This window comes from Mustela nigripes, chromosome 9 (genome assembly GCF_022355385.1).
Source record: "Mustela nigripes isolate SB6536 chromosome 9, MUSNIG.SB6536, whole genome shotgun sequence".
NCBI lineage: Eukaryota > Metazoa > Chordata > Mammalia > Carnivora > Mustelidae > Mustela > Mustela nigripes.
In genome coordinates, this window is record NC_081565.1 from 3,630,433 (window position 1) to 3,643,299 (window position 12,867).

Sequence of the window (12,867 nt, forward strand, 5' to 3'; positions counted from 1 at the left end):
TTAGACCCAGCCGGGTAGATTTGCCATTATCAATTATGCACAGTTTTAAACAAAAAATGGCCAGCGGCAGCCTCTTTTTTGAAGGAGTGGGGAGTAGGCAGCGAGGGCAGCCCGCAGCTGCCGCCTGAGGGCAGGAGGCACGATGCACGGGGTTTTCAGATGCGGCGGCAATGTCTGGCCTTTCGTGTTCAAATTGGACACGTGTCGGAGTAAAAAATACCCAGAGTGAAAATTGTACTGCTCTGGCCATGGACCGTTGGAGACACCAGGGAGGGTGTGTGTCCACAGCTGTGCGGGCAGCTGCAGCCTGGCTCCGTGACTCAGGACGGGGTCGGGGGGCGGTCCCCATGCCGGGGTGCTTCTCCGTCAGGCATCCCCTGCATTGCAGTCAACCACCGCCCGTTCACTATGTGCTTGTTTGGCCCTTAGCACATGTCCTGGACAAAGGTTGCCGACAAGGCAACCCCAGTGCCTGCCCTCAGAGAGCTCAGGCCTCGCATGTTCCGAGGTGTGACTCCTCCTACATGTGGCCCAGCTTTCATTTTTTTAGATTTTGATAGTCTCTGCATAATTCACTTGCTCCTTCTCCCCAGCCCCCAATGTGGCTGTTTCGAGACACAGATGCCACCTCTCTCTGCCCTTAGACTATGAGGAGGTCTTGTTTTGACATGTCTGTAAAAAGTGGTCACTCCACTTTGTGCCCTACAAGCACCCCATGGGCTGCCGGCATACGAGGACGGTTTTGCAACGGCTTCAATGTTGCAACCTCTCTGGGCGCCCCTTGCGCACGTTCTAGTTAAAGACGAGCAGACCGTCACAAGTGTTAAGGCGTGGTGTCACTTTGCATTCCCCGCTTCAGGGGTGGCCTTTGCCAAATTCCCCTGGAGGGAAGTCCACTCGATTATACTGAAGCCACGGAAGTCACTGCAGCATAGAAGCAGTCACAGAAGCGCGAGCTCTGCCAGTGTCCCAGCCTTGGAAAGAGGCTGAGGCCAGGCTTCGCAGAAAGCTAGGATGGCACCGCGGCCTCCCCGTGGGCTCAGCAGACCGAACAGAAATAGCAGACAGGGGAGGCAGTTGGAGCTTTTATCAGGAAACTGTTTCCCTAGATCAGACTTTCCCAATTTCAGGATCAAATTTGGAAATACAGGGCAGTTAGGGATCTGTGTGTGCCTCCTTCCATATGTCCTTGATCGTGCACGTAATTCACGCTTTTACGTATTCTGGGTACAAATCCTTTATGCAGGTCTACATTTGTCAAATATGTTCTCCTGGTTTGTGGTAGATCTTTCATTTTCTTAATGTCTTTTGAAGAGCAGAAATTTTTAATGTGCTCTAACTTCAATTTTTTTCATCTACATGTCATGATTTTGCTGTCCTATCTAGGAAATCTTTAACACAAGGTCACAAAGATCTTCTCCAAGAAGTACCGTAGTGTTGGGTTTTATATTTAGGTTTATGACCTGTGTTGACTTAGATTTTGGGTATGGTATGAGGTTTGGGTCAAGGTTGTTATTATCATTATTTGCATTTGGGCGTCTAATTGTTCCAGCCCCACTGGGTGAAAAACCACTTTTATCCATTGAATTGTATTGTGCTGGCACTTTTGCTGAAAAGTAATTGGCCATATTTGTTGAGAGTCTATTACTGGGCTTTGTTCTGTTCCTTTAATCTATGTGTCTAACCTCTCACTAACACTCATTATCCTGACTGTACAGCTTTGAAATCCTTGAAGACCTTGAAATCAATTAGCTCTCCTTCTACCTCGCTGAAGCCAGGTCTCTTCCAGAAACATTCTGCATGTAGCTTTGAGAGTGAACTTGTGTAGAATCTTCAAAAAACCTTGTTGGAATTTTGGTAGGAATTAACTGAATCTGTAATTTGGGGAGGATTAACATATTAACAATATTGAATCTCTGAGTCCATGAACATGGTATAACTCCCTATTTTGTTAAGTCGGATTTCTTTCGTCAGGGTTTTGTCGTTTTCAGCGCACAGATCTTATTTTGTTAGCTTTACGTGTATTTCATTTTTATCCTATTCCAAATGGTACTTTTTAATTTTTTATTTTATTTTTTATTTTTAAAGATTTTATTTATTTATCAGAGAGAGAGAGGGGGAGAGAGCGAGCACAGGCAGACAGAATGGCAGGCAGAGGCAGAGGGAGAAGCAGGCTCCCTGCCGAGCAAGGAGCCCGATGTGGGACTCAATCCCAGGACGCTGGGATCATGACCTGAGCCGAAGGCAGCTGCTTAACCAACTGAGCCACCCAGGCGTCCCTTTATTTTATTTTTTAAAGATTTTATTTATTTGGCAGGGAGAGAGGCAAGCAGAGAGAGAGGGGAGAAGCAGGTTCCCTGCTGAGCGGAGAGCAGGATGCGGGTCTCGATCCCAGGACCCTGAGATCATGACCTGAGCTGAAGGCAGAGGCTTAATCCACTGAGCCACCCAGGTGTCCCAGTACTTTTTTTTTTTTTTTAAAGGGGGTTTTTAAAAATTTATTTGAGGGAGAGAATGAGGGGGGAAGGGCAGAGAGAGAGGAAGAAGCAGGTTCCCCGCTGAGCAGGGAGCCCAATGTGGGGCTCAATCTCAGGACTCTAAGACCATGACATAAGCTGAAGGCAGATGCTTAATTGACTGAACTACCCAGGTGCCCCTGTAAATGTACTTTAAAATCTCAGTTTCCAGTTGTTTGTTGCTGGTACCTTGAGAGTCAACTTATTTTTTGCACATTGGTTTTGTACCCTGTGAGTTCACTAAACTTACTCATTGGTTAGCGTAACCTTTGTGAAGATTCTTTGGTACTTGTATTAGGATGATTATGTCATCTACAAATAGAGAATTTTATTTCTTCCCTTTCAACTTGAATGCACTTTATTCCCTTTTCTTGTCATATTGCATTAAACAGGTTTTCTGGTATGATGTTGAATAGCACTGGTGAGAATGGACAACCCTGCCCTGTTCCCAGTCTTAGAGGAAAGCATTGAGTCTTTCACCATTAAATACGATGTTAGCTGTAGGGTTTTTTTTTTTTTTTTGTAAATATCCTTTATTGGGGTGGGGAAGTTACCTTCTATTTCTAATTTGCTTGGAGTATTTATCAGGAATTGCTGTGAAAATCTTGTTAAGTCCTTTTCCTACACCTGTTGAGATGAGTGTACAGTTTTTCTTCTCTACTATAGTCGGGTCAAGTACACTGATTGATTTTTGGATGTTTTGACTTTCATTCCCAGGCAAACCCACACTTACTTGCATACTTCATATGTTGCTAGATTCAGTTTGTGAACATTTTATTGAGTGCTCTCACTTCCATATTCTTGAGTGATACTGGTTTATGGTTTCCTGCAGTCTTTGTCTGGTTTGGGGTATCAGGAAAAGGCTGTCCCAAAAAGCAGATTCTCTTCCCTCCTCCTCTGGTTTCTGAGTGTTTGTGCAGCAGTGGCGCCATTGTTACTTTAGAATTAGTACTATCCTATGGTTCATATTCTTTTTTTTTTTTTAAAGATTTTATTTATTTATCAGAGAGAGAGGGGGGGGAGAGAGCAAGCACAGGCAGACAGAATGGCAGGCAGAGGCAGAGGGAGAAGCAGGCTCCCTGCCGAGCAAGGAGCCCGATATGGGACTCGATCCCAGGACGCTGGGATCATGACCTGAGCCGAAGGCAGCTGCTCAACCAACTGAGCCACCCAGGCGTCCCCTATGGTTCATATTCTTTGGCCTGTCCATTTATTTGTCCCCAGGTGCATATTAAGAACCTCATTAGAGGGCGCCCGGGTGGCTCAGTGGGTTAAGCCTCTGCCTTTGGCTCAGGTCATGATCTCAGGGTCCTGGGATCGAGCCCCGCATCGGGCTCTCTGCTCAGCGGGGAGCCTGCTTCCCCCTCTCTCTCTGCCTACGTGTGATCTGTCTTTCAAATAAATAAATAAAATCTTAAAAAAAAAAAAAAAAGAACCTCATTAGGGGCAGCTGGGTGGCTCAGTGGGTTGAGCCTCTGCCTTCATCTCAGGTCATGATCTCGGGGTCCTGGGATTGAGCCCCACATTGAGCCCTGCATTGGGCTCTCCGCTCAGCAGGGAGCCTGCTTCCCTCTCTATCTCTGCCTGCCTCTCTGCTTACCTGTGATCTCTCTCTCTCTTTCTCTCTCTCTGTGTGTGTCAAATAAATAAATAAAATCTTAAAAAAAAAAGAACCTCATTAAATGGTAAGCTTATTCAAGGCCAAAGAACCACCCCTCCCCCTGCCTTCACCATTACATCTATAAAGTGCATCATAGCACTTATGTTTTACTGAGATAAAATATACTTAATGTAAAATTTACTCTTTTAGCCATTTTTAAGTATCGCAATGGATAGCAGGAAGGACAGTCACGGTGCGGAGTGACCTCACCACCCTCCACGCCCGGAGCTGCTCTCCGCTGCCTCAGCTGGAATTCTGTCCCCGTCAGACACTGACCCCCCGCCCCGCTCCCCATCCCCTGGCGCCCACCGCTGTGTGTTCTGTCTCTGTGCGTTGGGTTCCTGGATGCCTCATAGAATGGCAACCAAACAGCAGACATCCTCCTGCGTCTGACCGACTTCGCCAAGGGTCGTGTCTTCAGTTCATCCACACGGTAGCAGGTGCCAGGATTTCATTCCCTTTTCAGGCCAAATAGTACTTTCTTGTGTGTCTACCCTGCATTTTGTTAACGTAGTCACCCGCCCACGGACGTCTGGGTAATCCCCGGCTGTCAGCTCCTGGGCATAAAGCCGCTGCGGACGTGGGCGGGCAGAGGTCTGTTGCAGTGCCCGCTTTCCCTCGTTCTGGATATGTGCTCCGCAGTGAACTGGCGGACTCACAGGACCCTGTGTCTGCCAGGACGACGTCCACAGTGGACACACCATTTCACCTTCCCACTCGCAAGGTACAAGCGTCCCACATCCTCGAGACACTCGTTACCTGCTGGGTTTTGTGCTGGCCGCCCCGGCGAGGGCGAAGTGGAGCCTCGTTATGATCAAACCGTGATGCTTTGTGTAGAGTGTTGCCCCCAGTGGAGCCTTATTGCTTGGAATCAAGAGGTTAACAAGGGTCTGTCTGTCGCTGTGTAGCCTCTCAATTTACCGAATCTGTGCATGGGTTCCCAGAAAGTTCCATCCCTCAAGTTTCAGAGAATTTAGCTCTGGATAAATTTCAGATGATAAGTGTCAAGGCCTTTGAGAAACACGCTTTCTCTGCTCCCCACACAGAGCCTCAGACAAAGTGGCTGGAGGGGGCACCATGAGGGTGAGTCAAGAGATCCCAGCTGCCCTGGGTGACAGAAGATGAGCCCTGTCCTCTCTGGGACTCAGTTTCCCCCTTTTATACACTGAGCAGATCGGATCAGAGCACTGGTTCTTAGCCTTGACCACATACTAGAGTTGCTTGGGGAGGTTTTAAAAATCTCCACTCCCGGGTCTCACCTTGGGCCGATTACAGCTGGATCTCTTGGGAGGTCGGGGACCAGACCTCCATGTTCTCGAAGCTCCTTTGATGCGTCCAGGGCGTGGCCAAGGGTGACACATGGGATTATTAGCACCGTGGTTCCCACTCCTGCTTGAGCACAGGCGGCACCTGTATTTACAAATACGGGTCAGGCAGGTCCCCCGGCCCCTCCCCTGGAGGCTTTGGTTTGGTAGCTCTGAGAGGCGTGACCACAATCCGTATTTCAGACCAGTCCTCCTGACAAATCTTGGAAACACGGAAAGGGGCAGCACTTCTTCAACCTGGTTGTGTCTTTGAGTCACTGCGGATCTTGTGAACAAGTCCACTCCCAATTCAGCGGCCGGGCGGGCGGGCGGTGGTGCTGAGCTCCCAGTTGGGGCTGGGCTGCGCATCGGGGACCTCACTGAGTAGCGAGGGAGTAGAAGCCTCCCAGGGGACCTTCCGCCTCCCTCCTGAGGCCTCTACTGGCCTCAAGCGGTGGAGATCCCGCCCCTGGTGAGTCCCGGCACCCCCACACTCCCTGCAGGGGTGCTGCTGCCCGCCACCCTGCTGTAGGCATTCTTGACTGTCTTGGTGGTCTCCGTTCCCCCTCTCCTGGCTGTGGGACAGGAAACGAGCAGCAGAACGCAAAACCCCGGCCAGGCAAGGTGCACACAGGACCGTGCGCGTCCCTGCAGAGTGGCTCGGGCTCCCCACTCCGCCCCGCCACCCGGCTCCTGCATGGCGGCTGCAGGCCCTGGGCAAGCAGAAGCTTCCGGCACGGAAGTACGGCTCCTTCTCCAGCGAGGCTGTTCCCAGCGCCTGTTTCAAGTACCAGTTTGGTGTCCTTGTGCTTCTGATCTCGCCAGCCTTTCACAAGCCATTCCCTTGAATGACGACAAGCAGTCTTGATATGCTGGGTTAAAAATCTTTCAATTGGGGCTTGTTTGTTTACGAAACAGCATCAATTATCAGGGATTTCCAAACTGGCTTCCTTTCTACTGGCGTCGGCATCCAGAGCCGCGCCGCCAGCCGTGGTGACAGCCGTGTTTCGGTGTTGCTGCTGGGGACTCGCAAGTCTCGGGGGCGGGAGGGGGGCCCAGCGTGTTTGGAGCGCAGGGGATAAAAGCTTGTTGAAACACCTGTGCTCCCGTGTTCAGACGCTCCCCGATCTCGCATGTTTTATTTGGTGGCTGTTACTTTGCAGCACGTTGTGAATGGAAATCATTATCAAGAACGCTGGGAAGAAGTGGGTTTTCATGGCTCCTGGGCCCCCAGGCTGCAGGGGAAGCTGCCGCGCCCGCTCTGTGGAGGGGCAGCTGCAGCTTTCAGTGGGAACCAGAGGGGCTTCTTGGCAGCTGGACAGAAGCAAACCGAAGCAAACCTAAGCAAACAGTGTGGGCAAAATGAGGCTGAGAGAAGATGGGCGGGGGGAGAGAACGTGCCTTGAAGGAGAGAGTGTTTGGCTCAGGGACTCACATTTAAAAAAAAAAATTACACATTTTCCAGAAGCAAGTGGCATCAAAGAGACTATTAGGTGTCCTTTGGGGGACAACTGCAGAAACTCAAGCCAGCTTAAGCAAAAGAAGAGGTTTATGTATTCATGTCCGAGAAATAGGGATGTGTCAGCTTCAGGTACAGCTTGATCCAAGGCCCCAAACAGTGTCCCTCCTCTCTCTTGGGGTGGGCTTCATTCTCAGGTAGGCTCTCTCAGGGTGCAGACCCCAGACAGCCCCAGGCCCCACACCATCAGCTTAGCAGCCCCAGCAAAAAGGAAACTCCTTTGTGGCAAGCCATGGTGCAGCCTCTCATTGGCCTGGCTTGGATCAGCTTGCATCCTGACCCAATTCCTGTGGGCAGGAGGAGCCACACCTGGGCCTTCTCCATGCCCAGCCCTGTAGCCCTGGGGTGAGTTAACTTCACACACAGCACAGGGATGAGAGAGGACCAGGGTGGCCCCCAGGGGCATCAGGCCCATTGCCAGGCATCTATAAGCCCAGGGAAACAGGGAGTGTCCATGAGCGGCATGGGGAGCGGCCCAGCTGCGCTCCCTCCTCAGTTGGCCTTGGCGTGTCCTTCATCTCAGCAAACAGGAGGCTTTGACTCACATCAGTGACTCAGAACCATCTTTAAGGATTGGTACCTCCTCAGAGTGCCTGGGTGGCTCAGTCGGTTAAGCGTCCGCCTTTGGCTCAGGTCATGATCCCAGGGTTCTGGGATCAAGCCCCACATCAGTCTCCCTGCTCAATGCGGAGTCTGCTTCTCCCCCACCCCACCCCATTTGTCTCTTTCGTGCTTATGCTCTTTCTCTCATATAAGTAAAATCATTAAAAGATTTTAATGGCAGCCCTTCAGGGCGCCAGGATGGCTCACTTGGTTTGGGGACAGTCTCTTGATTTCAGCTCAGGTCACGATCTCAGGGTTGTGAGATCCAGCCCTGCTCGGCAGGGAGTCTGCTGGAGATACTTTCCCTCCACCTCTGCTCCGTTCTCTCTCTCTCCCAAGAGAATAAATAAATCTTAGGGGCACCTGAGTGGCTCAGTGGGTTAAAGCTTCTGCCTTCAGCTCAGGTCATGATCTCAGGGTCCTGGGACCGAGCCCCACATCGGGCTCTCTGCTCAGCAGGGAGCCTGCTTCCTCCTCTCTCTCTGCCTGCCTCTCTGCCTGCTTGTGATCTCTGTCTGTCAAATAAACAAACAAACAAACAAACAAATAAATAAATAAAAGATTCTTAAAAATAAATAAATCTCAAAAAAAAAGAAGAAAACTTGTCAGCCCTTCTTAATATCCAAGATATCTAAAGAACCCCCACAACGCCACACCAAATAAATGAATAATGCAATTAAAACTGAGCATAAGACCTGAACAGACATTTTCCTGAAGAAGACATCCGGATGGTGGACAGACACGTGATTGAGCTCCACATCACTCATCATCAGAGAAACACAAATCAAAACCACAAGGAGATCCCACCTCACGCCTGTCATTATGGCTAAAATAAAAAACACAAGAACAACAGGTGTTGGTAGGGGAGAAAGGGGAGCCCTTGCGCACTGTTGTTGGGAACGGAAGCTCGTGCAGCCACTCTGGAGAACAGAATGAAGATTCCTTAAAAAATTAAAAATAGGACTAGCAGAGGGCCTGGTCATTCTGCTTCTGGGTATTTACCCGAAGACAGCCCAAGTGTCCATCAGTGATGCCTGGATAGAGAACGTGGTCTGTAGATCTACTGTGGAATATTACGCAGCCGGAGAAAAGGATGGAACCTTCCATTCATGACAACCGATGGACCTAGAAGGAACGATGCTAAGTGAAATAAATCAGAGAAAGACAGGTCCCATATGATCTCACTCATGTGTGGAATCTAAAGAAAAGAAGACAGAACAAATGACCGAACAAACAAAACCCAGAAACAGACTCCTAACTGCAGAGAACAAACCGGTGGTTGTCAGAGGGGAGGGGAGAGAAGGGGGGATGGGCGAAATGGGCAAAGGAGATGGCGAGGCGCGAACCTCCAGTTATACAGTAACCAGAAGTCTGCGGATGAGAGACGCGACGTCGGGAGAACCGTCAATAGTATCATAATAGAGCTTCCGGGGGTGACTCGCTCGCTGTAGGAATGGTTCATAGCATAATTCTAATTGTTGGGGCCTGAAACTCACATAACATTGTGTGTCAACTATGCTCCAGTTAAAAATCTTAAAAAGTCATTTATTTTCTTAAAAAATGGCGCCCCTTTGAGAATCTGAGACTCACGGACACATCCCCTCCCGGAAAATACACCTGGTCAACCGTTTGCCTCTGATTCTAGGGGACACGGGATCCGCAAGGGCACCGGCACAGAGTCCTGGGCTGGGGGTCTCCCCCAGGCAGCGGATCCCAGGCTCGGGGAATACTGGGCTCCCTCTGGTGCCTGCCGAATCGGCATTTCTGGGCCAGGGTGGAGGCCTTCTACATTCTGTAACTTGGAGGAGGCAGCGTGGCCATCCCAAAGAGACTCCACCCCAAGAGGGAGGGCAGGAAGTCTCATCTGTGTGCATTTTTCTCACACTTAGAGCTGCTTCTTGTTTGCGTTTACTTACTTGAAAGTGAAGCGAACAAGGCTTTGGGCACACAGGGAGCGCTTGTTGTCACTATGTCGTCCCCCGTGGCAGGTGCACACATTGGTCATTGAACCCAGATGTCCGTGACAATGAGCCCATTGAATCTGGTATTCCAGTTCCGCATGGCAGGCTGGTAAACTTGGGAGCTTACTGCAGTGCTTGGCACACAGCAGGCATCCAATAAATGCACGCATGGATTAATTAAAGGATGAATGAGTGAGCAGTGAGTGAGCAATGGAATATTCCAGAAGTTCTTTTTTTTTTTTTTTTTTTTTTAATTTGACAGAGATCACAAGCAGGCAGAGAGGCAGGCAGAGAGAGAGGGGGGAAGCAGGCTCCCCGCTGAGCAGAGAGCCCGATGCGGGACTCGATCCCAGGACCCTGAGATCATGACCTGAGCCGAAGGCAGAGGCTTTAACCCACTGAGCCACCCAGGCGCCCCCAGAAGTTAATTCTTTAAAAACAAACGGGATGGTTCTACGCTAGAAGACACGGCCTGGATTAGAGCTGCGGGCGCTCGCCGTGAACATCACCCCCACCCACCGTCCCACCACAGCCCGGCCTTGGCCCGATCCCTCCTGCCAACCCCGCACCACTGACATTGGGGCCGGATGAGTCTTTGTGGCGGCGGCTGTCGTCCGTCCCAGGATGCTGAGCGCCGTCCCTGGCCTCCACCCACTGGATGCTGGCCGCTCCCCTGCCCCTTGCGATCATCACGGATGTCCCATATAGTGCCAGACGTCTTCTTGGGGCAAAATCACCTTGACTGAGAAACCCTGTCCGCAGGTTTTGTATTTGGCCACTTGCAGTAAGGATTTAGGAGAGACTAGGTTAGCAGAAGACGGCCCCGTGTCTCTTCTGCTGGGCTCTGATCCGGGCAGCTTGCTGTCGAAGGCCCTGCTCCCCCGGGTCCGGGGTTCCCGTGCGAAAGAGAAAGTCGGGGCGCTGAGAACAACCCCAGCTCTCTGGGAGGGCCCGGCTGCCAGGGCTCCTGAACTCTCGGGAAGGCTGTCCTGTGTCAAGAGGGACATTCTAGTGAGCAAACCCTGCGCTGAGCTTAGCACACGCTCCCCGTCCTCGGATCTCCAACACCAGGGAACCGGCATTAGCCATTCTGCAGCTGAGGAAACTGAGTCTCGGAGAAGCTGTGTGAGTGGCCCGAGGTCATGTGGCACGTCCCTGCTGGAGGTGCCTTCTAGCCCAGGCCTCCGTGGCGGGGAGGCCTCCGCCTGCCGCCCTCCCTGGCGACCTTGGAGAGCTTGGTCGCCGGAGCCCCTGAAAAGTGGTTCCTGAGGCTCCAGCCGCGTGCAGGGAAGACTCCGGCCCCCGCGCCAGGGGCCCAGAGTCCAGCCCGGGGGCCCTCCGGCTGACCGTGGTGCTGTTCTCTCCCCGTAGGGTGTTTTTCCTGAATGTGCCATTGGATTCTGTCATTGAGCGGCTGACCCTGAGGAGAATCGATCCCGTCACGGGAGAGAGGTTGGTGCCCGGCTCCCTCCCGGCGGCTAGCCATCTGAGGGCTCCGGGGCTCAGGCCTGCTGCGGAGCCTCCCCTGTCCGTCTAGCTGTCCGATGATGCCACAGCTGGCTGGGTCTGGGGACGGCACAGAAGGCTCGAGAAAGGGGGTTCCTCCCGTCTGTTCCTCTGGGCAGTGCCTGTGGACCCTCTGCCTGGAAGAGTAGCCGGGAATTTCGTCCCACTCTGTCCCGAGGAGCAGTTCGGACCCCCGTATGTGACGTGGCTGGCCTGGGCAGGCGGGTGTCCTGGGGACGCGCACAGGGCTCTGCTCTCACGGGGAGGCCCGCCGCCGAGGTGGCTGCCGCGGGAACCCGTTCACCTGGGGGCTGACCCCGAGTCCCAGGCCGACCGTACAATCACCGTGTTGGAGCAGAACCGTAGTCGCAAGTGCCCACAGTCACGAAGGGGTAGAAGCTCCCATGGTCCCCGGCACCCAGGGCCACGTTTCCGGGTAGAGACTCAGGCGGGGAGGGGGCAGGGGCGGGAGAGAAAAGCCGGGATTTTTCTAAACTCCAGGCTGGCTTCTCATCCCTGCTGACGGGGACCGTCTCGCTGACCCACGTCAAGTCCAGTGGCCTCCGTGCTGCCCTGCCCCGGGCCCCTCCCTGCAGGGACCGTCTGTCCTCTGTGCTCACACTCGCTGTTGCGACGGCCCGCTCCCCCCGTCGGCTCCAAGCGCTCGGAGCGCAGAGCCCACTTCGTCTTGCCTCGCGTTGCCATAGCAGACTCATGCGGGCAGAGAGCAGACGCTTGCTAAGCAGAGTTCGGAGGGGGAAGGAGGGGGGGGGAGGGGAGGAATGAAAGACAGGAAGTGGCGGCTTAGCATAGTCTACTCGGCCCACCTGTCGCGGACCCGCACCCTCCCCCGGGAGGGCCCACGCTCTGCTGCGGTGCCAGGGCCCGGGCGGAGGCTGTGCACCCAGCTGGTGACCGCCCGTGTTTGCTGCTGGTGGGACAGTGGCCAACCGGGTCAGCGCTGGCACAGAGGGCTCCTCCTTCCCTCGCGCTGCGGGCCAGCCCGTAGGTCACCGGCTCCCCCCCCCCCCCCCGTGTCGCAGGTACCATCTCATGTACAAGCCCCCTCCGACCGTGGAAATCCAGGCGCGCCTCCTGCAGAACCCGAAGGACACGGAAGAGCAAGTCAGGCTGAAGATGGAGCTGTTCTACCGGAGCTGCTCGGAGCTGGAGGAGCTCTACACGCACGCCATCGCGCTCAACGCCGACCAGGACCCGTACACGGTGTTCGAACACATAGAGAGCGGGATCGTCAATCCTCTGCCCAAGAAAGTCCCCTGATGGGCTCCGAGCAAGGGGTGTCCCGCAGGGAAATGAGTTAATGCCCTCCCCGGCCCCCTGGGAACTCAGCCGAGCCAATAAAGAGTGCTGGGTACAGTCGCGCGTGTCCCCACGGTGAGCTGGTGAGACGGCGGCCTTGTCTGGGCTCTGCGGCCCCGGGACAGACAAAGCCCAGGGAGGCAGTGGGGCGCAGGGATGCGGCACGGGCCCTCAGAGCCTCGCTTACGACCGAAGCAGGGGTCGTGCCGGTCTCTGCCCCTGGGGCACGAGGAGAGCTCCCGGCCCAGTGCAGGGCACATGGCAAGTACTCAGGAAATGTAGTTGTCGAACACGCCACTCTCCAGAGCCGCGCCGTCTCACGCTGCTGGGCACGCAGTCCCCGCACGGCCCGCCGCAGCGCCCCGAGCCGCAGCCGGTCACTGAGCACCAGGAAGGCGGCCAGTGCGGCCGAGGGGATGGTTTTTAAACTGTACTTAATTTTAACTGATTTAAATAGGCATAGCCATGGTGGCTTCCT

At 53.4% G+C, this 12,867-nt stretch overlaps 1 protein-coding gene across 4 annotated transcripts in view; it reads left to right on the forward strand.

The window, feature by feature from the left end:
* The window catches only part of AK8 (adenylate kinase 8), a 114,571-nt gene extending 102,122 nt beyond the window's left edge, over positions 1–12,449 (forward strand). For all 4 annotated transcript variants that reach the window (XM_059410443.1, XM_059410445.1, XM_059410444.1 and 1 more), the window contains 2 exons: positions 10,935–11,015; positions 12,113–12,449. In XM_059410443.1, the coding sequence (XP_059266426.1) occupies positions 10,935–11,015; positions 12,113–12,350 (319 nt within the window). In that variant the 3' untranslated portion in view covers positions 12,351–12,449. The remainder of the gene's footprint in view (positions 1–10,934; positions 11,016–12,112) is intronic.
* The last annotated feature ends 418 nt before the right edge of the window (positions 12,450–12,867 follow it).